The sequence below is a fragment of the Vigna umbellata genome, chromosome 5 (assembly GCF_029865625.1).
Source record: "Vigna umbellata cultivar VRB3 chromosome 5, Vumbellata_1.0, whole genome shotgun sequence".
Lineage (NCBI taxonomy): Eukaryota > Viridiplantae > Streptophyta > Magnoliopsida > Fabales > Fabaceae > Vigna > Vigna umbellata.
The window spans coordinates 16,441,813-16,469,393 of NC_142169.1; the positions used below are offsets into that span (position 1 = coordinate 16,441,813).

The window sequence follows — 27,581 nt, forward strand, 5'->3', positions numbered from 1 at the left end:
TAGGTCTAAACTTTAAACCCTTTTTGGAATATTTAAATAAACAGTAACATTTGCCGAAGTTTGATCAAGTCGAAATTCGGGCTTATCACTGCCATATTGAAGTTGCTAACTTTGACATCACTGTACAATGTAACTAGTGACAGAAATGCACAAGATTTTCGAAAAGTATGACTAAAATAAAATGGCAAGTAATGCTGTACAATTAAACACAATGATATAAATTACAAAAAAAAATACAACATATAAATCCACCAGAATCCTATCAATTTTCTATTTCTATATCTCCTTTGATATCTATATGTTAATAGATCATCAAATCAACAAGTTTGGTCTAATTTTGGAAGTTTAGTGATTGCAATATCTCCATAAGCTTCGTTTTGCTCCACATCTACATAGCCAGTAGTTTTAAGAACCTGAAAAACATTACACAGTAAACAAATGAAAACAATTTCATATAAAAAATACACATATTTTGGTTCGTTAGGAGGTCCATCTCATGAATCATGAGTAAATGTGGTCTTACATTAATAGCCAAAAAATTAAAAATAGAAAACAGTAAAAAATTACAGTGATATATCCAATGAGGTTTCTTGACATAGCTCATAACTTAGTATCGACAACAGTATAATGTTTTTCTTGGAAGACATGGTGTGTAAGCATATATATATATATATATATATATAAAAGAAATGTCAGTGTAATATATTTCAAACAAACGGGTTGCGCAGGTGCGAAAAGAGGAGTAATGAAACCCAGGATAAATATGTGTAATTTACTCAAAATAAAATGTTGCAGTCCTAGTTTAATCTAAGAATGGACTGGTATTTCGACCTTCTTGGGCTAGGTTTGCACCAGAAGAAACTTCGGTAGATGTTGTGGCTCAAGATTTAATGGATTATGATGAATCTCTAAAGCAATTAAAATTTCATTTGGAGTGAGCACAACATTAAATGACACATTATGCTTATGCTAATAAGCACAGTAAGATATCCTAGCACTGATAGAAGCACGGGATTGAGTATATTTGAAGATTAGGTCTCATAGGCGGACTACCATGGTTATAGCCTCAAAAGGCGGACTCCATCCTAAACTAGCAACCAGATATTTTATGAACCCTATTTGGTTTTATAACAAATTGGAGAAATCGCATAAAAGTTATGACACTGAAAGAGTTTTCAAGTAATGATTTATGGCAGGCACATACTTTCAACTAACTGTTTCATGTTGGAAAAAAATGATTAAACTAAATAACTAAAAAGTAAATTATTGACAGGATAAATTTGTTCAATATGGTTTCTAAGATAGAGCAAAAGGACAGACATATATTCCAATCGGACAACATAGTTGATCCATTAAATGAAAGGGCGCCACCCTCAATAAAAAGTTATTGGAAGTACATGATTATTCTATCACAAACCAAATGGACTACAATGTACTTTTTCCTATTATCATCACTCAAAAAAGTAGAGTTAACAAATATTAAGAACATATTTTCATCCTTTAAAGTTGAAAAGAATGTCATCTACTGAACAAGAAGGGTAGTAAACACAAGAAAACACAATTCAGATTTCGGCACAGAAAATGGGAAAGAAATTTGATATAAGAAAAGTAGTCACCAAACTTTTTATATGGATGAACATAATCTTGAAACAAAAAGTTTAACATACCAGTACTTCATAAAATAGCCTTGCCCCTTCTTTTCGGGCTAGGCCTCGAAAAACTTTTGAGAAGTTTAGCACAGTCTCCTCTTTCTGATTCCTTGCAGGTAGAAAACTCTGATGCAAGTAACTTGCTACATATCTGAACATCATCAAAGAACACCATCATAAGTCAATCTCAAAACAACAATGGAACTATTGGTATTCCAAAAGCCAACTACAATCTCACCTGGTTCGATCAGACCACCCAACTACTGTAGAGAAAATAAATAAAGACATCATGTACATTTCGGAAAAACATTGCATTCAACAAAAATTATAACAATTTATAGATGGAGATTTGCAAGAGTTCTCACTTTTCACATTATCTGTTCCAAATGAATTTATTTCCTGAGATAAACATAATAAATGCAAGGATACATCAATTAGATCATTGTATAAAAATATGGAGAAAATAAAAGAAAAACTAAAGTGGGGCTTTTTCATTAAAATAATAGATATACTCGAGAAGAACCTAACATTCCAAGAAATGCAGTCTCACATGTACATCTGGTAAAGCCGAGTGGCCAATTTTTTTTTTCTTTTTCTCAGCAAAGAGAGTTAATGGAGCGAGACTTTTTTATTATACAGTGAGAGAGGAACTTAGATTTGATTCATACGTTTAACATATTTTATATTTTTATGACAGTAAAAAAGTTATTTTATTGGATGAGAAAGACTTCATTAAAGGACCAGAGAAAATGGAATCTGTTAGGCAGGGAAATAATGAGTGGAATGTGCATTATAGAAGGAAATTTAGAAATAAAAGGGAGTTATGCGGTTAGTTGTTTTAGGGCAGAGACTTTCTAAGAAAGTCTATAACCAGTTTCCCTTTGGGAGGTGTTAGGGGGTCTTCTTTTTTGTACTAAGAGTCCTTGACTTTTGTGACAATAAATACCCTGTTAGGTTTCTGAACGAGAAACCTAGCCAAGAACTCCCTCACACTCTCTCAAAACAGTAGATAGGAAAGAATGAAATGAATCTGTATTATTCACAGTAAGAAATTGTCTATACAATCACAATCCAACGGCATAATCCCCTTCACAGGTCTAATGAACCTGTCTACAATCAATATCCCAAAACTCTCCTCTACCAGACCCCCTTGCCTTCTTATAAAGGCAACCCACTTCTAACTACCCAACAACAATTAATTCCTAAACTGAACAATTAATTCCTAAATTGTTTTCTCTCTCCTACACACCTATTACTCATTATAACCTATCATATTATACCTTATCATTACACCCGCTGCAAAACAACCTTGTCCTCAAGGTTGGAACCGGAAAGCTTGATTTCATGGCTCCTCTTCATCATCGTGTTACCATATGAAGGGAACCCACTGGATGCTGTCCTCCAATTCAGGTATGGAGGCTTGGGTGGTGGCAAATCCTCCTCCAATGACTTCCACTCCTCCTGGATTCTTTTAGCCCAATTTTGTGAAGTCCTCAAAATCTCAACTCTGACTTTATCGACTCTTGTAGCAACAACACTTTTGGCAGCTGCTCCATCCACTTGCAAACTCTCATGAAAAATTTTCACACTCCCCATCTGTTACTGCTGCCCAACTCTCACATAGAATGCTTCTTTTGTTCCCTTCAACTATCTTTAGTAGAATTGTGGCCAGATTTTTCCAAGAAAGGTTCTTGGATTTTTTATGCCAAGTCTTGCACCCCTGGACTACATTTTCTTTGCTGTTTGGGTGTGCTTTTGTTGCTCCTTTGGTGTTTGAACTGTAGAAGCATTGGCTGCCCCTGTTGTTTGATCTTTGGTGTCAATCCCTTCATAAGTGGTCAACTCTTCTCTTTTCACCCACGAAAAAAATGGTGTCTCCTCACCTTTCCTAGCTCCATTATTGTCAATGACATCCTCTTCTTTTTGCTCCCAATTGCTTGAATTTTCTCCTCCACCTGAGTGTTTCTTTCCTTTCTTCATATCTTGCAGCAGGTCCTCTCTTGCCCTGTAAACAGACTCCACTGGGTTGCTCTTTGACACCACTGTTTTAACCCCAGGCCTCAACAATTCTTCCCCTTTCTTTACTGTTTTGACATTCCCACCACAACCTACCACTCTACCTCCACTACCAACAACAACTTTTGCAACTTTACCTGGGAAACAAGAGTCACAACCTTCCCATCATGATCTTCACCTGATGTATTTTCCCTACCAACCTTTGTCACGCTATCCACCCTTGCAGCAGAAACTTCTGCAACTTTCTCAGCAGCAGCTTCTGTAACTCCTGCAGTTTGGGCTAACTTCTCAAAAACAGAGCCTCTATCTCTTTCTCCAAACCCCCTTATCAATGCCTCTTTCAGCCCTTTTCAAGAAAGGTTCTTGGTTTTATTTTTCCAGGCCCTGAACCAATAAATTGTGCCTCCCTCCATGCAGCTGTAAGCCAACCTGAGCCTCTCCTTCTCTGTGACATTTTGGGTGTCCAAAAACTTCTCAACCTGAGAGATCCATCCCAACGGGTCCAGCCCCTCAAACCTGGGCAATTCTACCCGCTGCCTCCAATTCTGTTCACCCCTATCTTCCTCCAGCTCTTCTTCTAAACCCTCTTTTTGTCCTTTCATGACAAATTTCTCACTTCTTTCTGAGCCCTTTATGTGAATCTTGATTTCTTGCAGCATTTCTCTCATTTCTTGCATATTTCTTCTCCATTCTGCCATGCTCATTTTCGATTCGTTGGTCCTCCTCTCCAAGGTATTGTCTCTTCCTTCCATCATGCTTCTCTCCCAAAGATCCAACACTCCTCTTGATAGACGGGCCTAAGCTCAATTAGTTTAGTGTAGTATTTCTTTTACTTTTATTAAAGCATGTGTAAAAGGTGTTAGGCATGTGCTAGATAGGAGGGACTTTTAGTCCTATATATAGACATGCCACCACCTTTTGTAAAACACTTTTGAGAATAATAAATTAAACTTTCTATAGAGAGATTCTTCCCGGCCACCTTCCATTCACGCTTATCTTTCATTTCCCATTTACACTTCAGATCTCTCTCACCTTCACGCAACCACCGCTCCACCACTCATTTTCAGCCTCGTGGCCTGCATCTACTGCCATGCACACATTTTATTCTCGCTGCCTCGTCATATGCGAGCCACATCTTCACTAGTCTCTCAAGAGTTCCAAAGCATACATCTTATTTTCTCTCGAAGCTTCACTCGTCACCAAACCACGATTTCTCTCAAAGTCTTCCATGCTCTTCACTACCTCTCCGTCATCGAACCACATTTTCGATCTCTTCAACCTCAGATCTGTATCTTCACCGAACTTCGTCACGAGCCTAGGGATTTCTTCCGCCTCTAGGTTCTTCCTTAGTTTTCCCTCAGTTCCACCGATTAAATCCTCCCTTACCTTCAACCCTAGAGTTTTCACCGATTAAACCTCAATCTAGGGTTCACTATTGGTTTTCTCCGTCTTCTGCTGTGCTGCTCATGGTTCCTCGCCGATCTGCCTCGACCTGGAGCTATCATGTGGTATCAGAGCTCAGGTTCCTCCGCACTTCACAAGCTAAGTATCTATATTTTGTGTTGTATCATTTTTCTCGATTTGATTCTGTCTTGATTTGATCGCGTCCCTAATCTGAGTTTTACTTTCGTGATGATAGTTTTTCTTGCGTCGTCATGGAATTCTCAAAGTGTTTTGCCTTTATTCAGTTTCAGTATGTGTGTTTTCTCTGTGTGATATTCAATTTTCATGTTTAATTTGTCATTTTCGTGTTGTTCAATACATTCCTTCTATTGTCTTGCTGATTTGAGTCTGTCTTCTTTGATTGAGTTTTGTTTCTTTCAATTCAAGTTGATCTGTTCACTGTTATGAGTTTCGTGTTTAGGATTCTATAATTTTGCGTATGTGTGTTTTCTTTACTTTGAGTATTGTTCATCATTTTCATCGGTCCAAATTTTTATTTGAGGATCATATTCTGTCTTGTCTATAGTCATGTGCATTGGTTGAAACTGGTGCAGTTTTTGATCTGTCCTAAAACTGATTTCAATTGTACATTTGATCGTCAAATTGTGTTTGAGCCTTGGTATAAACTCTATCAAACCACAAAAGCAATGACACATTCAAACGAATGAGCTGGTTGATAGATATCCATTGGTCAGTCCAATTAATTCTTTAAAGTTGAAACTGTTTTAGTCCAGATTCTTTTGCTACATTCATTTCTGGATTTTGAGCTGCTGTTAAAAAGCAAGTGCATACTGCAAAGATCAATGAAAGGCATAGCCTAGATCAGTAGCACGTTGTGAACACAGCTTAACATTGTTGTAGCAGTTGGCCGATCTGCACATTCTTTGCTTGAGTCCTTTTTTTATGTTTTTAAATCTGTTTTGGCATTTAGATCATTGCTGGACATCTTGCATTAATTTTCTAGTGTTTTGTTCAAGATTTAATAGATATTCCTGTGTCCAGAAAACTGTGAGAAAGCTTTTTGAATCATTGAGTCAAATTTTGGTGGGTTGATTTGCTTGTTTTGAATGAATGTGGGGGGCTAGAACATCAAAATTATGAAGTAATTTGTTTCTGCATCATTAAGCTGTTTAAACCAGTTTGAATTATGCATTAAACTTGCTGATGCAAAAATAGTATGAGTTCTAGCTGCCATACATATTTTCATGCTTTAAACCACCAAATTTTTGACGTGTTTCATTCACAAGTTGCTGCAGCAGATGTATAATTCTGATTCTGGTTTTGAGCATTGTAATTGGATTGTAGCAAAAGGAATGGTCACATTATCTATAGCCTAAAAATATTCTTCAAAAGATCAAGAAAAAGTTCTGAAAAGCCAAATAGGCCTGTGCAATCCATATTTTAAAAACTAAAACACAGAATCTGTTAGGGATTCGGGAAAGAATTCCTAACAAGCTCTCTCTCTCCCAAACACAAACAATCAAGAACTTGTAAAGAAAGAATAGTATGAATGGTATTCACAACAAGGAATCAAGAATACACTGTACCGTAGGAGCTTAACCTCCTCCACCTGGTGCTAAGACCGGTCAACACATACAAATTACTCAACTGACTCCTTGAAACATTAAAGGGTCTTAATATATAGGCCTTTTCCCGCCCCCTCACTTAACTGATTAGCAGTTAAGTGTTCTGTTTCCCTTTTCTCCTTTCTTATACTCTGTAAGTCCTAACATTACTCCCCCCTTGAAGATCAACCTTGTCCTCAAGGTTGGAAACGTGAGATTTGATCTCCTTGCGCCGCTTCATCATCGTGTACTCATATGAATGGAACCCTTTGCCAACTGCCCTCCAATTCAGGTCTGGAGGCTTGGGTGGTGGCATTTCTTCCTCCAATAACTTCCATCCTTCTTGGATTTTATTAGCTTCCAGCATTCTGGTCACCTCATTTCAAGAATTATAAGCCGTGAGGAAATGGTCTTCGATTTCTTTCAAAGCTTCAAAAAGTTCTCTCCCCTCTACAGGTGCCTCACGAACGGCAAGGCCCTTCTTTTGTTCGCTAGTCCACCTCTTCACCAAGTCTGTCCTTCTCTCCCGGGCATTGATTCTTCCATTCACCTTTCCCTCCTCATCCTTCATTCTAATGGTAAGGCCGTTCGGCCAATTACTGAGAGGTTGTTTGGACTGTAAGACCGTTCGGCCTTTGAATCTAATTGTAAGACCATTCGGCCAATGACTAGGAGACCGTTTTGAGTGTAAAACCGTTCGGCCTTTTACTCTAGCTATAAGATCGTTCGGTTCCTCCCGTCCTCTTCCATTCTGGTCCGGCAGTCCTCTCCCGTGCGGATCCGGCAATCCTCTCACGTTGGCTTCCCGACGTCCTCTCCCGTTCGGTTCTGGCAGTCCTCGACCGTTCGGTTCCAGCAGTTCCCTCACGTTCGGTTCCAGCAGTTCCCTCACGTTCGGTTCCGGTCTTCTCACGTTCGGATCCAACAGTCCTCTACCGTGCGGTTCTGTTCTCCATATCTTTATGTCATTTGGCTCCTCCCCCCTGCATGCAACCGTTCGTTCTTTAATGACCAATACCGTTCGGTTCCCTGGCAGACCGTTCGGTTCCAGCAGTTCCCTCACGTTCGGTTCCGGTCTTCTCACGTTCGGATCCAACAGTCCTCTACCGTGCGGTTCTCTTCTCCATATCTTTATGCCGTTCGGCTCCTCCCCCCTGCATGCAACCGTTCGTTCTTTAATGACCAATACCGTTCGGTTCCCTGGCAGACCGTGCCTATTCCAAACTGACCCCACACCCTTGGCGACTCCCGATCGGCCTGGGTGATTGGCCTCGGACCACTCGGCAACTCCCGATCGGCAAGGGTTATAGCGATCGGCCTCCGACCGTGTCACCTCACCGCTTGTTCGTCCCCAAGACGACTGGTCTTCTATGACCTCGGACTGCTCGGCCAATGACTGGTAGACCGTTTTGACTGTACGATCGTTCACGTTCGATGCTGGGAAGTATTCTTCCGCGGTTCCCGACTGCTTACTGGCCGCCACCCTTTCAAAGATGGTACCCCCGTTCCGTTCTCCAAATCGCACCACCACTGCCCCCTTCAGACCTTCCCAAGAACGATTCTTGGCTTTCTCCTTCCAGGCTCTGAACCAGTAGCCAGCGCTCCCCTCCATACTGATGTCAGCTAGGCGCACCTTTTCCTCCTCTGCCACACCTTGCAACTCGAAGAACGTCTCTGCCTTAAAGACCCACCCCAATGGATCAAACCCTTCGAAAGTGGGTAGTTCTACCCTTTTTCCCCGGTTAGGTTGGGCGTCTCTTCGGTCTTCATCCAGTTCCTCCTCCGAGCATTCCCTTCTCCTCTGATTCTCGTTAACAGAATGTTGATCTTAATCTACAGACCCTGGACTGCCTTCTAATCCCTTTTCCTGGGTCCACACCCTTCCTCCAAGAACTCGCAAGAGTTCTCTAGTTTCCTGCCGCATTTCTTGCATATTTTTTTTCCATTCTGCTAGCTCCCTTTTCTGTTTGCTGATTCTCCTTTCCCAAGAATTGTCTCTTCCTTCCATCACGCTCCTTTCCCCAAGAATCCGACACCCCTCTCCAAATGGGAATCCGGCAGGTCGGACCACTTTGTTAGGGATTCGGGAAAGAATTCCTAACAAGCTCTCTCTCTCCCAAACACAAACAATCAAGAACTTGTAAAGAAAGAATAGTATGAATGGTATTCAAAACAAGGAATCAAGAATACACTGTATCGTACGAGCTTAACCTCCTCCACCTGGTGCTAAGACCGGTGAACACATACAAACTACTCAACTGACTCCCTGAAACATTAAAGGGTCCTAATATATAGGCCTTTTCCCGCCCCCTCACTTAACTGATTAGCAGTTAAGTGTTCTGTTTCCCTTTTCTCCTTTCCTATACTCTCTAAGTCCTAACAGAATCAGACTTTGGAAATTGGACCTGGGTTTATCTTTGACAGTCCAGCAGCTTCTTGTTTGTCTTTTCTTGCTTTAAAAATCTGTTCTAGCTCTATTCATTAAGTTCCATTTGAGTGCTCACTTTGATCAAAAGCTTTGTTTCTTGCTTGTCATTTGTTGGTTATCTAGTTTTGTCTCTCACATGTTAATCATGTTCTGCTGAATCATAATTGGATCTTTTCTTTGCTTTATTAATCTGATCTCAAGTCAGTTGCTCTGCTGTTTTTGTCATTCCATTACCTTGTGATTTGTTTTGTCCTTCACTTTTCCTTAGCCTAACCATTTTCCTGAATTGAGAAATCTGATTCCATTCTGGTTTTTGGGATTTGAAAAGAAGGTAAGTGTGAATGGTAGCATTCTAGGTGGTGGTGACCCACAGGATTCTCTGGCCTAGACTGAAAATTCTCCTTTCAAACCTTTCAGTTGAGTGCTTTAAATTTTTTTAAAGAGAAACCTGAGTGCTGTGAGATTAGAAAAGGAGACTGAGTGAGCAGGCATCTGTGATTGCTTTAAACTGTCATTGCATTCATTTTAGTTAAAACATTGCTTGCTGAATTCATTGATATACTCACTGTTTTGAAAGTGAATTGTTGATTTCATGGTTTAATTGGGCATGTTGAATGCTGATTCTGATTTGATAAGACCTATGGGAACTTGGTAGATGCATAGGAATTGCAAATAATGTGCTGATTGTTTTATGAGCATTTCTAGAAGTGCAACAACACTGTTTTAAAACTGCCAATTTCTGATTTGCCTCACATTACTCTTTGTCCATTTATTTGATTAGCATGGTCCACTGATTTCTGAATTAGTTTAGGACATTGTTCTTGACTAGTTTGGTCCATTGTTTTTGCCCAGTGTAATTCACTGATTTTTCTAAAAAGGCTGTTCTTGTCATAATCAGTTGTGCATCAATTTGTTTTAAATTGCCAATGCATCCTCCAGTTTTAAGAAGTGATTAAAGCACCTAAATTCCAATTCTAACTTGGCGGTTGAATTAATTAGGTGGTTAGTTTCTGCATTGAATTACATCCAATATGAATCTAGTTCACTGTCCATTTGCACTTGCTGGATTTTGTTGAGATTTATGTGTGCAGAGCTGATGTTTGAGAGTTTAGTTTGAGCAGATGTTTACTGAGAAAACAACAACCTAAGCATTTCATGTGGAAGCTTTGAACTGAAGGGAGTTTCTTTTACCTTAAATGGCTTCTGGTTTGATTGAACTGTTCTTGTTATGGTTTGTAATTACTTGTAATGTGTGAATTGTTGATGTTGGTCTGAATATTTGTGCAGGTTTTCTCTGTGCAACACATTGTAATGGACAGTCAATAGGAACCTTTCTCTGCATCAAGTGTACAAGCCCAAGAAAGGAAAGACTCAATTAAGTGTAAATTCCTTCTTCCAATATGTTTCGTTAACAGTTCTCTGATCCAACTTTGTACATTTTTTATTGTAGAGTTGAACCCAAGAGCTAGGAGACCCCAAAGTTGTCCAGAAGCAATAAGTCTAAGTGCGTATAAAGGCTTTGAAGAAAAACATGCAGTAATGAACTGTTTGGACCAGACCGTGGCAGCTGTTTGAATCTTTTGTAATTGTTTTCTTCATTTTTATGTGTAATAGGTTTTTGTGTTAGCTTTCTTTTAATTTCATTGTAAAAGGCCATTCAAAGTCCAAGTGTTTTGGAAGAGTCCTTGGTGCTCTTTCAATTCTTGGCACCTTTTCTTGTTTGATTGGTGTTTGTGTTTGAATTTCTTATTTTACGTGTTTAGGAGTGATTTAGGCTACAAGAGATTAAACTCTAAGCCTTGTCACAATAGGTGTCCACATTTACGAGTCTAGTCTTTTAAATGTCTTTGATTGTTTATGTTTATTTGCGAGTCGTGTCCTTTGATTTTAAAGCTTTGATTTTAAAGGTGATTTTAGTTTAAAGGGGTAACTAGTAGTAACCTAAGACATTTCTGGCAAGGTAAGACTTGGTACTTAAGTAGCCTTTGGCTCACCTCTCTTACCTGGGACTTGTCTAAGTGTGAATCTTGTATACCTTTTATACTAGAAAAACTTTTAGAAACAAAGATGTCTTATTATAGTTCATATAGGTCTTCTAGGAATTTTAATTTTGATAAGCAACTTAGTTACAAAGACATCAAAAGAGAACATGACAAAGCTAGAAGGAAGAATAGAACTCTATACAAACAAGGTTCAAAAAACTCCCCTCTAACAAAAGAATAGAACTCTATTTATACAAGTCACTTCCCGCCCATCCTAACTGCTAAAGCAGTTAGGATATTAACTCTTCCTTCTATCCTACACCCATTATATCCTATTATCTTATATCCTATCATACCCTGTGTGAAAGGAAGCCTTTTCCCTTGCAAACATAGGCTTTTTCAGCTGATAGTGAATAATTTAGTTTGAGTTTATATATGCTTCTTCTTTGTCTTGTTTTCTCATCTCTGTTTCAAGGTGCCTAACAGAATCCTCTAAGAAAAAATTGCAGCGGGGAAAAACAAATAAACGAAAATACCAGCATCAACAATGGATTGTTGGCACTTGTGAGATAGGACATAAAGATGAAATAGCTACGATGTCATGTTGAAATTATACGGTTATAAAGTAAGGAAACTTAACAAAAGAATAGAAACTATAAATAATAGACTCAAGTATTGTGATGCGTAACAATATGATGATATAATAAAACCCGGTGTACTACTAAATAAATGGGAAGGAAATAGAAATCTAAGAGATAATATGGAGGAAACTAATCCTAAAGAATAATATAGAATTTAAAACCTAGATTCATAACCCAGTTTTACAGCAAATCATGAAACATAGACTACTAATCATAATCCTAAACAAATGGGAAAAAAAAATTCTACGAGATAATTTGGAGGAAAATAATAGTAAAAGATATACAAGACATAATCAAAGTTAATATTACCTATTTTCATATATTCTAACAATCTTCACCCTTTGTCATATAATAAAGGTTTATACTAATTCATTTTTCCTGGATTAAACAGAAATATGGTTTTCTTTATTTGAGCTGTGTGTATACAATTGTGATGTGAATGTGCTGCAAACTAATCACACCGTTCCAGTTAGAATGTCAAACAGAATTTTCTTATGTAGTTATTCTTTACCTCATCCAACAGACTAGGAAACTCATTTTCATTTGTACTCAAAGAAAGAGTCTCTGGAACAATTGGTATATCATTATGAGGAGGGCTTAGCGGAGTGGCAATAGTTGGGGACTCTTGCAAGTGTAGGTTCCTTGAAGCTTCCACAATCTTGAGGGAATCGGGTAATTTCATTTTCTTTCTAGAGAATAGGATTTGAAGCTTTGAGGAACAACCTGGAGAAAACCAAGATTAGTAGAGATAGAAGAGTTTACAAACAAAAAGAGTAGTGATAAAACCAAACTTACAAGGAAGCAAGGGCTCATAGAATCTATCAGGATGACAGGAAATGAGAGATTCTCTTTTCCAAGTAAGTGAAGTACGACTGTATTTTCTTCGTTTGCGAACTATGGCTTCTGCACTAAATAATATCTTTGTAATTGCCCTGAAATGGTTTAAGATGTAACGCACACTTGAGAACAACGAAAAGACTTGCACATTGAAATAAGAATTGAATTAAAATTCTATCGTGAGTAGAATAACTGTTAATTCATTTACAAGATAACACGAGCTACTCATAAATATTTATAGTTAAAGGAAAGAAACAAAACCAAAGATAGGAGGGATTTCCTATAAGAGTAAGAAATTCAAGTAAATGAATTTCTTAAATAACTACATAACTAATTTTATGGTAACAACTGTATACAAAATGTTTCCTAAATAACTAAATGGATTTTTCCACACCAATCTAACAATGAGCAAATTTTCAGTTAAGTAAAATGCAACCCTCATAGTTTTATGACATATTTTATTAATTACAATGTGAATGGACATATTATACGAAGTATTTGGTGTTAGGAACAAGACATTAAAACAAGAGAAATGATATGGTTGAAGAACCTTCTAAAAGAATTAGGAAAAAAGGAAGATGACCCTTCATTGTTCAGTGACAGTAAGAGTGCTATATGTCTTTCTAAAAATCCAATTCTTCATTCTAGATGCAAGTATATTGAATTGAAGTATCATTTTATTAGAAACCAGATAAATGATGGAGACTTGTCTTGGTTGAAGATTCCAGGTACAAAGAATTCAGTTGATATGTTGAGCAAGACTATCACAACAAATAAGTTGAGGCTTTGTATTGCCTCAATTGGCCTTCAAGATTAATTAATGATGAAGACAACTACCTAGATGATAATGTAAATCAAGATCCAAGTGGGACAATTTTTAGTATTGTGGAGCTTAATTTAGTCGCTCATCGCTTAGTATTGAGAGATGTTGTTCTTCCTTTTTGTTATATAAGCAAGCCTTGTAAAGCTTGAAACACACTAAAATACAAATACTTCCTGGTGTAGTCGTGGACGTATACAAACACTCATATTTTATTGTCTTGTTCCTAACAATTGATAGCTTTGTTTGATCTTCTACATCAAAAATATTTGGTTTTTTCTTTTCTTGGGAATTTTAGTTTAGTGTAGTGGGAGCTTTCTTCAAAAGCAGTGAGAGCAATAGCATTGGAAGAAGGGAAGGTGAAGATTGAGAAGTTCGATGGCAGTAACTTTGGGTTATGGAAGATGCAGATAGAGGACTGCCTATATTAGAAGAAGTTGTATCTACCCTTAATAGGGCAAAAGCCAGACAACACGAAACATTCAGATTGGGAGTTGTTAGATTGGCAGACATTAGGTGTGATCCGATTGACTTTAGCCAAGAATGTTGTGTTCAACATCATGAACAAGAAAACAACCGTAGATTTGATGCAAGCGTTGTCAAATATGTATGAGAAGTCATCTGTAACCAATAAAGTGTATTTGATTCGCAGGCTAGTCAACCTCAAAATGGGTGAACGTAACTCAGTTACTCATCATATTAGTGAATTTAATACAATTATTGCGTAGTTCCATCAGTGCAGATAACTTTTGATGATGAGGTGAAAATATTAGTTTTATTATCATCCCTTTCAGAAAGTTGGGGTGCAACTGTTAATGCAGTTATTAACTCAGCAAGTAATAGCAAATTGAAGTTCGATAGCATCCGTAACTTGATCTTAAGCGAAGATATTCGTAGGAAAAGTTTGATGGAATCTTCCAGTTCTAATTCCAGAATCATATCACTTGTTGGAATTGTCAGAAAAAGGATCACTTTACAAATCAATGATGTGAAAGTTTGAGAGATGGTAAAAATATTATTACTGTGGGTTAAAGTTTCTATTACACAGAAAAGTCCTATATAAGGAACAATGGACCAGCACCTAAAAGCCCAAAACTAAAAGTCCAATTATACAATACAATATATTTCAACACTCCCCCTCAAGCTGGAGCATATAGATCATATGCACCAAGCTTGGAACATATACATTGAATCCTAGGCCCCCTTAGAGATTTGGTCATAATGTCTCCGAGTTGTTCATTAGAATTGACAAACTCAGTAACAAGTTCCTTAGTCAACAACTTCTCTCTAATAAAATGACAATCAATTTCTATATGTTTTGTTCTCTCATGAAACACTGGATTGGAGGCAATATGAAGGGCTGCTTGGTTGTCACAGTACAGTTTCAACGACTCATTTCCACAAAATTTCAACTCTTGGAGAAGTTGCTTGATCCACACAAGTTCGCATGTAGTCAAAGCCATAGATCGGTATTCAGCTTCAGCACTAGATCTAGCAACAACACTTTGTTTCTTACTTCTCCAAGATATAAGGTTCCCTCCAAGTAGAACACAATATCCTGTAGTAGATCTTCGATCAATTGGAGAACCAGCCCAATCTGCATCACAATATCCTTCAATCTGAGTGCTTCCCTTGTCCTCATACAACAATCCCTGTCCTGGATTTCCTTTTATGTATCTGAGAATTCGAATCACTGCATTCCAATGGTCAACATGTGGATTCTGCATAAATTGACTCACAACTCCCACTGGATAAGAAAGATCAGGTCTTGTTATTGTAAGATATATGAGTTTTCCAACCAGCCTTCTATATCTCTCTGGATCTGAGAAAGGTTCACCTTGATCTCTCATTAGCTTTTGATTTGAGTCCATAGGACTATCAATAGGCTTGCAATTTGTCAAGCCTGTTTCCTCTAAAATATCAAGAGCATATTTCGTTTGTGAAATGATGACACCTTCTTTTGACTGTGCCACTTCAATACCAAGGAAGTATTTTAGACGACCCAGATCTTTAGTCTGAAAGTGGTTGAACAAATGATTCTTTAATTGAGTAATTTTAGTGTTGTCATTCCCTGTAATAACAATATCATCAACATACACCATGAGATAAACACATTTGTCAGGAGAAAAATGACCATAAAACACTGAGTGATCTGCCTCACATCGTTTCAATCCAAAATTTTGCACAACCCGACTAAATTTACCAAACCAAGCACGAGGTGATTGTTTCAAGCCATAGAGGGAACGGCGTAATTTACAAACTAACCCAGACTCCCCCTGAGCAACAAACCCAGGAGGTTGCTCCATGTATATCTCCTCTTCCAGATCACCGTGAAGAAAGGCATTTTTAATGTCCAACTGGTAAAGTGGCCAATGACGAATGGCAGCCATAGCAAGTAAAATACGAACTGTACTGGTTTTAGCCACAGGAGAAAAAGTATCACAATAATCAATGCCATAAACTTGAGTATATCCCTTAGCTACTAGACGAGCTTTTAGACGATCAATTTCACCAGTAGGACCAACCTTAATAGCATAAACCCATCGGCAGCCAACAGGCTTCTTACCAGGAGGAAGAGGAACAAGGTCCCAAGTACCATTGTGGTCAAGGGCCTGCATTTCATCAACCATGGCTTGACGCCAACTAGGATGATCAAGTGCCTCATAAAGATTATTAGGAGTCTTAAGGGAGGATAAGGAGGAAACAAAAGAGAAATAGGTAGAAGACAAACGATGATAACTCAAAAAATTATAAACAGGATATGGATTACGAGTAGAACGAATACCTTTTCGAAGGGCAATGGGCAAATTATCATTTGAGTCAGTAGAAGACGAGGAGGATGAAGGATCCATGGTCTGGTGAGCTGATGGAGAAGGAGATGAGTCTAGAGGATCTTCATTGTTCTGAGTTTGAGATTGTCTCCGGCGCTGATATGTGAGAAGAGGTGGAGGAACAATGTCATTCACATTTTGAGTTTGAGGTATAGAAGCAGGAATAACCAAGGGATCACACAATGGTAGAGGCAACAGTTGTTGAACAGATGAACGATCCTCCACAGAGGACGAGAAAAACGGTGTATCCTCAAAGAATGTGACATCAGCAGACATATAATATCTCTTGGTGGAGGGAGAATAACATTTATACCCTTTCTGAAGACGAGAATATCCCAAGAAGACACACTTAATAGCCTTTGCGGATAGCTTATCAAGACCTGGAGAAACATTATGGACAAAACATGTACACCCAAATACACGTGGGGAGATATGATATAGAGTGTCATTTGGAAAAATGACAGAATGAGGAATTTTATTCTCAAGAGAGGAAGAAGGCATCCGATTGATTAGAAAACAGGCAGTGAGGACTGCATCGCCCCAGTGATGTACAGGAATATTAGTATTCAACATCAAGGAGCGTGCAGTTTCAATGAGATGTCTATTCTTCCTCTCTGCAATACCATTTTGTTGTGGAGTGTGAGGACATGTTGACTGATGTAAAATTCCTTGGGAAGATAAAAATGAAGAAAACGCTGAAGAAAAATATTCCTTAGCATTATCACTACGAAGGATTTTAATTGTCTTCCCAAATTGGTTCTTAATTTCATTAATAAAGGACATAAATATGGACAAAAGTTCAGATCTCTCTTTCATTAAATAAACCCAAGTACATCGAGAGAATTCATCAATGAAGGTTACAAAATAATTAAAACCAAAAGAAGTAACACGACTTGGTCCCCAAATATCAGAGTGAATAGTTGAGAAAGGAAAATTACATAGTGTCTCAGACTTTTTAGGATGAGAAGATCTAATATGTTTTCCTAATTGACACGACTCACAATCTAAGACTTGAATGTTCTTGAGACTTGGAACCATCATCTTCAACTTGGATAAACTTGGATGGCCCAACCGATCATGCAAAAGTTTTGGAGATGAAGTGGTAAAACAGGAAACTGAAGAGCTATGTTTCAAAAAATAAAGTCCTCGAGACTCATGTCCTTCTCCAATCAGGCGACCCGTACCATGTTCCTGTATAACAAAGGAATTAGCAGTAAAGGTTACAGAACAATTTAAGGAACGAGTCAATTGGCTCAAGGAGATTAAATTGTAAGGACAATGAGGAATATACAAAACAGAATTTAAATTTAGTGAAGAAGATAAGGAAACTCTGCCAATTCCCTGAGATGCAACTTTGGATCCATTGGCAACAGTAATTAAATGAGGAATTTTCTGAGAGGACATGGAAGAAAATGAAGAAATAGTACCAGAGATATGGTCTGAGGCACCTGAGTCAAGGATCCATGGATTGTGACCTTCCACAGATTGAGATATACAGGCAGTTGACACATTGGAGATGGAAGAGGATTGGTCAGGATTAGAAGATTTTCCAGACTTATACTTCAAAAATTCTTGGTATTCTTCATTTGAAATTTTGGGTTCGAGATCATCAGATTTCGAAACATGAGCGACTTTGTCAGGATATCCATGTAAGGCATAACATTTCTCTCGAGTATGGCCTATCCTCTTACAATATGTGCACTGAGGACGCATACCACGGCCACCACGTCCTCCTCGGTTGCTTCTGCCTCCTCCTCTTCCTTGTGGTGCTACCATAGCTGATGTTTCAATACCACCAATTGAACTTTCAACTTTAACTAATGAAGGTACCCGAAGAAGTCGAGTAACTAAGCTGTCCATTGATGGAACTTGATCACCAGCTAACATTTGATCACGAACATGATCAAAATCTGAATGTAGACCTCTCAAAATTAAGACCATATAGAACTTATCAAGCTTCTTGTTTAGGCCTTCTAAAGAATCATCCACAAAGAAATTCTTCAATTCTTCTACAGCAGCACGGGCCGTTCCTATGTAAGTAACCATATCATGATTGTTTTGTTTGAGGGAAGTCACTCTTTGAGTTGCATCAAAGAGACGTTGCACATCGTTAGCAAAGATATCCTGAGCTTTTCTCCAAAAGGAAGAGCACGATTTGTAAGGTCTTAAAATTTCTAAGACTTCTGGTTCAACAGATTGCCATAGGACAGCACATAGTTGAAAATCAAGTTTTTGCCATTGAGATTTCTCTTCTTCAGGAACGGTGGAAACATCTTGTTCAAGATGATCATGGTGTCCTTGACCAAGAAACCATAACTCCACGGAAGAAGACCAAGATAGATAGTTTTTCCAATTGAGTTTTGCAGAAGTAATGGTTGGAGTAGCAGAGAGAGACGGTGTTCCAAGCCCAGCCATTATAAAGCCAAAAGAGGGGAAAAAGGTGAGGGAAGAAACCCTAAATGGAGCAACCGTCAACGGAACAGCAAATCAGAGACCACAATACACTCAGGAGACGGAGGCGAAACGACCGGCAGTGGCGCGGTGAAGATCCGCCACGAGAGAGGCAGCGTGTGAAGCCCACGCGCCCGAGATAGGTTAGAGAGAAACGGCGCGTGACGGCGCGTCGAGAGACGGATGAGGCGGCGACCACCAGGGATGGGTCGCGCTCGTCGAGGCGCACCGAACCCTTAACTTCGCCAGAGAAAAGGCAGCGACGGCGGCGGCGGACGGCGACGGCGGAAACGACGGCGCGGGCAGTGAGCAATGGCGAACCCTAACCAGATCTGGATACCATGTGAAAGTTTGAGAGATGGTAAAAATATTATTACTGTGGGTTAAAGTTTCTATTACACAGAAAAGTCCTATATAAGGAACAATGGACCAGCACCTAAAAGCCCAAAACTAAAAGTCCAATTATACAATACAATATATTTCAACAAATGATAACAACAAAAAGAAGCAAGATGATGATCAATCAACAAATGCAACAACTGATGAAATTGCAGATACACTAATATGTAGTTTAGATAGTTCCATTTACTCATGGACTAAAGACTCAAGTGCGTCATTTCATACTACACCTTCCTTAGAACTATTATCTAACTACGTTTCAGTAAAATTTAGGAAACTTTACCTTAAAGATGGAAAATCTCTTGATATTATGGGAAGAGGTGATATTAATATCAGAAACTCTAATGGAAGAGTGTGGACTTTGAAAAATGTCAAACATGTTCCTACCTTAAAGAGAAACTTAATATTTATAAGGTAGCAGGATGATGAGGGGCCTTACACCAATTTTGGAGATGGAGATTGGAAGGTAATGAAAGGTAATCTTGTTGTTGCTCGTGGAAAGAAGCAAGGATCTTTTTATATGATTGTAGATGAGGATATGATAGCAGTTGCAGAATTTGACAACACTTCTTCTTTGTGGCATTAGAGACTTGGGCATATGAGTGAGAAAGGAATGAAACTCATGATCTCGAAAAGTAGAACTTGAAGCATGTTGACGTTGAACCATGTGAACTTTGTATCTTTGAAAAGCAGAAAATGGTTACCTTTTCCAAAACAGGTAAGATGTCTAAAGTTGAAAGACTAAAACTAGTGCATATAGATGTTTGGGGGCCAGCTCTAGTGAAATCCCTTGGCAGTTCACAATATTATCTAACCTTGATTGATGACTCTACAAGAAAGGTATGTGTCTATTTTCCTAAAAATAAATCTGATGTCTTTTTAGTGTTTAAAAGGTGGAAAAAGGAGGTTGAAACTCAAACAGGTTTAAAGGTTAAATGTTTGAAGTCTGGTAATGGTAGAGAATATGACAGTAGTGAATTCAAAAAGTTTTGTTCAGAAAATGGGATTAGAATGATCAAGACACTTCCAAAAACACCAGAACAAAAATGAACAGAACCTTAAATGAGAGAGCAAGATGTATGAGAATCGAGTAAGCACTACCCAAGGTATTTTGGGCAGATGCAATAAACATAGCAACCTATTCTATAAATAGAGGATCATCAATTCCTTTACATTATCAATTACCTGAAGAAGTCTGATATGGAAATGAGGTAAATCTTTCAGACTTAAAAGTCTTTGAGATAGCAACCTCCTTAACTAGGTTGGGCCAAAGCAAGAAGAGAAGATATGGTGACAGTGAAGGTGGGTCAAAAGGGTGCGGAATTTGGTGGAATGTGGAGAATAAGGCTCACAACCTTGGTGTTTGGATGGTGATGGGGTGGTATTTGATGGTGCTCTTACAGAGATTAGGCCAACTCTAAAGGAAGGTGGCTAGAGGAGCCCACATGGGATGCTCTAGCCTTTGGTGACCTAAGATGAGTATTATGATAATAATAAAATTCATTCTCTTTTCAAGTGACTCTAATAGTAGAGATAAGTTGGACCCTATGACAAAATGATGTTATTTCATTGGTTATGGATCTGACATTATGGCTATAGTTATTCTCCTTCATTACACTACTTGTTGTTTATTGATGTTGGTGAGCCAAAGCATTTTGTTGAGGCTATGTAGGGAGATGAACATATTAAGTGGGAGCTAGCAATGAAAGATGAGATAAAGTCTCTTCAGAAGAATAAAACATGGTCTTTAACCAAGCTACTAGAAGGAAAGAAGGTTTTGCAAAACAAGTAGGTCTATAGGGTAAAAGAAGAACCAAATGGAAATAGAAGATATAAGGCTAGACTCGTAGTAAAACGGTTCCAATATAAACAAGGAATTGACTTCATAGAAATTTTCTCTCTTGTTGTCAAGATGACTACCATTAGAGTTATTTTGAGTATAGTAGCGGCAAAAAATCTTCATCTAGAGCAATTAGATGTCAAAATTGCATTCCTACATGGAGCTCTTGAGAAGGAAACTTGATTTATGGCATAACTAGAAAGTTTTGAAGCACATGGCATAGAGAATCTTGTATGCAGACTTCATAAAAGCTTGTATGGATCGAAACAAGCACTAAGACAATAGTACAAGAAGTTTAATGTGTTTATAAGAAACTCAAGATTTCACAAATGTGAAGAAGATCATTGTTGTTACTTGAAGAAATATGTTGACAACTATATCATGCTTGCTTTATATGTTGATGACAGGTTGATTGCAGGAGATAATATGGCAAAAACTAACAGATTGAAAAAACAGTTGTCAGAAAATTTTGAAATGAAGGATCTTGATTCAGGCAAACAAATTCTTGGTATGAGAATCCAAAGATCGATTCTAAACTTATCTCAGGAGAAATATATAGAAAAATTGCTTAGCAGATTTAATATTGAAAAAGCTAAAATGAAGAATACACCTTTGATAACTCACTTAAAGTTTTCAAAAGGGAAATCCTCTTAAACAGATGAAGAAGAAAGTTACATGCCTAAAATTCTATATGCATCTACAATAGTGAGCTTGAAGTATGCTATGGTTTACACCAGACCTGACATAGCACATGTAGGAGTTGTGAGTAGGTTTTTATCAAATCCCAAAAGGAGCATTGCGAATGTGTGAATTGGATATTGAGATATTTGAAGGGCACCTCAAAGATGCATTTGCCTTTTGGAAGAGTGATCCCACTTTATAAGGATTTTCTGATGCAGGCTTGGGACAAGATTTGGATGGTAGAAAAAGCACAACAGGTTACATCTTTATGTTGGGTGGTACAACTATCAGTTGGAAGTCTAAACTTCAAGGAGGACTCTCCCTCCCAACCATTAAAGATGAGTATGTAGCTATCTCAAAAGCAGTGAAGGAGATGGTTGAAGAACCTTCTAAAAGAATTAGAGAAAAAGCAACATGACCCTCCATTATTCAGTGACAGTAAGAGTGTTATATGTCTTGCTAAAAATCTAGTTCTTCATTCTAGATGCAACCACATTGAATTGAAATATCATTTTTATCATAATCCTGATAAATGATGGGGACTTCTTTCTGTTGAAGATTCCAGATGCAAAAAATCCAGTTGATATGTTGACCAAGACTGTCACAATAAATTAGTTAAGGCTTTGTATTGCCTAAATGGACCTTCAAGAATAATTGATGATGAAGGCAACAACACTAGATGAGAATGTAAATCAAGCTCCAAGTGGGAGAATTATTAGTATCATGGAGCTTAATTTAGTCTCATATCGTTTAGTACTGAAAGATGTTGTTCTCCCTTTTTGCTATATAAGCAACCATCTATAAAGCTTGAAACACACTGAAATACAAATACTTCCTAGTGTAGTCGAAGATGTAACCATACACATTGTAGGCTGAATCACGTTAAATTCTTGTGTTGTTTATTTCTCTTTATTCTTTTATTGTCTTGTTCCTAACATTTGAAAAAAAATCATAGTTTATTATTTAGATAACAACTTCAAATACTAGATACATGAAACAATCCTTTACCACAAGTCTTGTGCACAAGGAAGCAAAGTAAATAAGCATTGAAGATTTGAATATATAGAAAAAAGAATAATTTAGAAGGACCTTATTATCACATACTTGTTAGGTAGGACAGTCCTTTTTTGATCAATAACAACTCTTCTTTTCTTTGAAAAATGTGACCGATCTCTCACAGCTGGTGTAGAAATAAGCATTGACTCTGGTGTAGTAGCACCTGCCAAAATAGATTTTTAAGAAAAAAAAATTGAAGAATCCATATGCTGAAAATAAAGACAGAAAATTATTCAGCAGTTGCAATTTCAATGCCTACGAAGAATAATGGTTTCATGAACCTCGTTTTGGCCTTCCAATGGAATCATCTTGACACGTAGACACAGCAGTTACATCTAGATTTTTTGTTTTCGATAGAGTAAAACTAAGCCTTCCATCTTCAACTGAATCCTTTTCTTGAAACCTTAATTTTCCTTTGTTATCACACTTTTCAGCAAACCCTTCAATGAGCTCTTCATGGATGTCATTGACAATAGATGAATTGGCATGGTGCACACATTCTTTTTCTTGGTGTATCTTATCCTCACTCTTTTCTATAATTTCTTCCAAACTTCTGGCTTCAAGAACTTCAATAATTTCCTCACTCATGTTGCAAAATGAGCTTAATGTTTCCTTGACAGAACTCTTGACAGTGTCAACTTGACAAGATTTGGTACATTCTTCCGCAGATGACACATGTTCCTCCTCTCTCCCACAAAATATACTGATATCCATATATTCATCTTGAGAGATTCTACTACTATCTTCATGCATTTCATCTTCACTTGGAACTACATCTTTAATTGTCTGATCTTCAATAATTTGTTGATCTTGACCAGACAACTTGACAAATTCGTTCTCTAGTCGTCCTTCTACCATTACAACACTTTCCATGTTCATTGCCTCCTTTAGAGAAAACATGCTGCTTTCTAATGTATCCCTGCCTTCTCGTAAACCAACTGGACTAAGTGGATCAACTTTAATACCCATCATACTCAACAGTTGAGTTAGATGAGCACTGCCATGTATATTGCAAAATCAAATAAGTTCAATGAAGAATATACGGAACAATTCAAATTATAATCAGCATCATGTTATGGCAGAAGAAATATAATAATATTTTCATAAGTTTGGTCAACATACTTTCCCACTTTATCGCGATCAGAAGAGCAGGTATTTTCACTGTTATCAAACTCCTCAAACTGCATAGTAAAAGGCATTTATTATGTGCAGAATCAATAAATAACACAACGGTTTGTTTTTTCTGTTTTAAGTAAATTTAACACTATCAACTATATGAAAATGTCTTCCATCAATACCTCCTATAACTTATTATGGCTACAATTAAGGTGAAATTTAATTTAACTAGCTCATTTTGGTCAATGAAATTATTCAAATTGGCATAAAAAATCTTGCATGGATGGCAACAAAACGGTAGAACTAGACTAGTCAATCTATCAAAATTAGTGGAGTTGCTTAGATGATTCAACCTACAAGCACGCCAATCCACCAAGTCAAAGTGGGTTAAGTTGCTTAATCCACCAATATTTAAGAATGTTATTTCCTTTTATTATCAATTTAATTTACATTACAGTTTTAATTATTTATATTTATTAACACCATACATACATAAATACACACACATATATCGTAGAATCTAACAAATTATTACCGATTCCATTCGAAATAAAACATATTTTGGCAGGTCAACTCCCTCTGCCAACCCAACCTTGCAGATTATTTCAAACAATTATGATTATGTAATATACAATCATTGTACAATTTATCACTCAGCATCATATTCCCCAATTAACTCCAGTTATTTGGGACAAATTTATGCCCTATATTTTTTCTATAGATGTTCCAAACAAATTTTCATTAAACCTTATCTGCCTTGATTTTCACTTAAATACTATTTGGAGAAAATCTGTAACAAGAAAGATAAAAAACAAAAGAAAAAAAGAAAGACATTGAATAGAATTAAAAACCGAGATAACATTCTCATAAGAATGTAATGGGATAATTCACCTATAATTTTAAGCTTTAAGGTGAAGCCCAAGTAAAACAGTATCTATGTTATACATTACTCGTGTACATAATCAATTAAATCCCGAAAGTGGTACTCCATAAGGGAAAGTACTTAAGTATGCGATTGCCAATCAATGAAAGATAGTAGGTCAAATTTTAAATTAGGCAGTTATAGTGTTGTATTATGTTATTAGGATTCTATTTTTATATGAATTTATACATGATCCTTATAGCAATATATAGGTTTGTGTGATAGACTTGAAGAAGGCAATTGGCGCATGAGATTGTCATTTTGAAGTTTTCAAAGTGAAAACTCTTTGCTTAGAGGAAACCATGTATTTGTTGATGTTTGAATTGTTATCATATCTGACAGTGGTGAATGGCAGCTAGATCTGAAAATGGCAAGCAAGATGACATGATAACAGGAAGCAGATGACCCCTATTTTAAATATTAAAATACAGACTTGATAATTTACTATACAAATATAAATACCCAAGAAAAGGGAAATAATAGGAGACACTATCCAAATAATTTGGCAGATTTTGGCTTAGAACGGTTGAATATAGTAAAAGCTAGGTATAGGGTTAATCTCCCTTGTGTAGAAAATAAACATAGGCTAATTTATTTATAATAAAGAAAATATGGGCTAAACCCAAATACAAATAAATATGTAAAATAACATAAGACATAATATAAATATTTAACACTCTCCCTTAAGCTTGTACATATAAATCATATCATATGTATCAAGCTTGTTACAAATATAATCTCTTGAAAAGAGAATGAATTTTATTATTGTCATTCATATCTATTACATTCTCCTTACATCTAGTTGCAACAATCTAATACTTGAGATTAAAACTAATAAAATATATTCTTGAGGGCTTGACTGATCCCTCTCATTATCTTCTATATATATTGAAAACACAAGAGTACATGGAACATCAAGAGTATGCACTAGACCTCTAGGTACAAAACTAGGTACGACTCATTAATGGTCTAGCAGACAAGCCTTAATGATGGTATATAACAATAATTATTCTAGCACTCCCAAAAGCTGGAGCATACAGATTGTATGTACCAAGCTTGGAACAAATAAACTCAATCCGAGGTCCCCTTAATGACTTAGTCAACACATCTGCGAGTTAGTCATTTGATCCAACAAACTCGGTACATATTTCTTTTGACAATAAATTTTCCCGAACAAAATGACAATCAATTTCTATGTGTTTAGTTCTCTCGTGAAACACTGGATTTGATGCAATGTGAAGAGCAGCTTGGTTATCACAATACATCTTCATACTCTGGATGTCACAGAAGCTAAGCTCTTGAAGGAACTGCTTCACCCATATAAGTTCACATGTTAGTGACGCCATTGCCCTATATTCAGCTTCAGCTCTTGATCGAGCCACTACATTCTGTTTCTTACTTTTCCATGAGATAATGTTTCCTCCAAGAAAACACAATATCCAGTAGTAGATCATCTATCAATAGGAGAACCTGCCCAATCGGCATCACAATATCCTGATACCTAAAGGCTTCCTTTTTCTTCATATAATAGCCCTTGCCCGGGAGCCTTTTTCATATACCTTAGAATGCGAATGATAGCATTCCAATGGCCAACACATGGAGCTTGAATGAATTGACTAACCACTCCAACTGCAAAAGATAGATCCGGCCTTGTAATAGTGAGATAGATTAGTTTTCCAACTAGCCTCCTATATCTCTCCAAGGTCGGAGAATAACTCACCTTCTGTTGTTAATTTTTGATTTGGGTCCATAGGACTGTCAACCGGTCTACAATCAATCATGCCTGTTTCTTGCAAAATATCCAGAGCATACTTCCTTTGGGAGATTACAACTCCATCTTTTGACTGAGCTACTTCAATGCCTAAGAAGTATTTAAGGCTTCCAAGATCCATGGTTTGGAAATGTCTACACAAGTACTCCTTCAATTGAGATATTCCAGCAGTATCATTTCCTGTAATGACTATATCATCAACATATACTATTAAGTAAACACATTTCCTGAGAGACGAATGATACTAAAAGACTGAATGATCTACTTCACTGCGTTTTAGTCCAAAATTTGAACAATGAAGCTGAATTTTCCAAACCAAGCACGTGGTGATTGCTTGAGCCCATATAGAGATCGGTGCAATTTGCAAACCATACCAGACTCCCCCTGAGCAACAAACCCAGGAGGTTGCTCCATATAAACTTCTTCCTCAAGATCACCATGGAGAAAGGGATTTTTGATATCCAATTGATGAAGTGGCCAATGACGAATTGCTGCCATTGCGAAGAAAAGACGAATGGTAGTCATCTTGGCCACGAGAGAAAAGGTGTCACAATAATCAAGGTCATAAACCTGAGTGTACCCTTTTGCAACTAGCCAGGCTTTTAGCCTATCAATGTCACCATTAGGGCCGACTTTAATTGCATATACCCATCGACAACCAACAGCCTTTTTGCCCGGGTAAGTGGCACAAGCTCCCAAGTATCACCGTGGTCAAGAGCCTGCATTTATGCAATCATGGCTTGTCGCCATGCAGGATGATCAAGTGCTTCTTTCACATTTTTGGGTATAACCACAGAAAACACTAAGGATAAAAGGGAATAAAAGGAGGGCGACAATCTGTGATAGCTAAGAAAATTATAAATGGGATGAGTGTTTCGAGTGGAACGAGTACCTTTTCTGAGAGCAATGGGCCAACCAGAATCATCTTCACCAGGAGGCGTGGCAGGAAGCGGTGAGGGAGAAGAATCTGAAGGAGGAGATCCACCACTGGAAGAGGACTACCCATCGGGGTACTGTGTTGGAAGATATCAATACGTGGAGAGGAAGGTTCGGGAGGACCTTGAGCATGACTTGGATTGACTGAGACATTAGAGATATTGGACTCAACCACTGGAAGAGAAAGGACTTGTTGG

At 37.6% G+C, this 27,581-nt stretch overlaps 2 protein-coding genes and 1 pseudogene across 3 annotated transcripts in view; all 3 read right to left on the reverse strand.

The window, feature by feature from the left end:
- Positions 1–27,581, reverse strand: part of SYN2 (Rad21/Rec8-like family protein) — a 37,827-nt gene continuing 10,246 nt past the window's right edge. Inside the window, exons 6-14 of one of the 2 annotated variants that reach the window (XM_088116478.1) lie at positions 23,762–23,820; positions 22,921–23,636; positions 22,688–22,802; positions 12,520–12,656; positions 12,236–12,447; positions 2,015–2,048; positions 1,888–1,909; positions 1,668–1,800; positions 1–413 (exon numbers count right to left, since the gene is read on the reverse strand). In XM_088116478.1, the coding sequence (XP_087972604.1) occupies positions 318–413; positions 1,668–1,800; positions 1,888–1,909; positions 2,015–2,048; positions 12,236–12,447; positions 12,520–12,656; positions 22,688–22,802; positions 22,921–23,636; positions 23,762–23,820 (1,524 nt within the window). In that variant the 3' untranslated portion in view covers positions 1–317. Of the gene's footprint in view, positions 414–1,667; positions 1,801–1,887; positions 1,913–2,014; positions 2,049–12,235; positions 12,448–12,519; positions 12,657–22,687; positions 22,803–22,920; positions 23,637–23,761; positions 23,821–27,581 lie in introns of both variants that reach the window. The other variant, XM_088116477.1, reaches the window with a different exon arrangement.
- Positions 14,494–15,332, reverse strand: LOC148197821 (secreted RxLR effector protein 161 pseudogene; annotated as a pseudogene).
- On the reverse strand, positions 17,230–18,627 carry LOC148197822 (uncharacterized). Its single transcript, XM_088116485.1, has 2 exons — positions 17,640–18,627; positions 17,230–17,403 (listed from the first exon to the last, which is right to left on the reverse strand). The coding sequence occupies exons 1-2, from the start codon at positions 18,625–18,627 to the stop codon at positions 17,366–17,368; spliced, it is 1,026 nt and encodes a 341-aa protein (XP_087972611.1). The 3' UTR covers positions 17,230–17,365.

Bases quoted from the DNA above. Each gene is read 5' to 3' on its own strand.
- LOC148197822 (XM_088116485.1), bottom strand. From the start codon at position 18,627: ATGGCTGGGCTTGGAACACCGTCTCTCTCTGCTACTCCAACCATTACT. The intron at 17,404-17,639 runs GTACTATTTCTT...TTTGTTATACAG, and splicing joins TGCCTCAGACCATATCTCTG to GAACATGGTACGGGTCGCCT.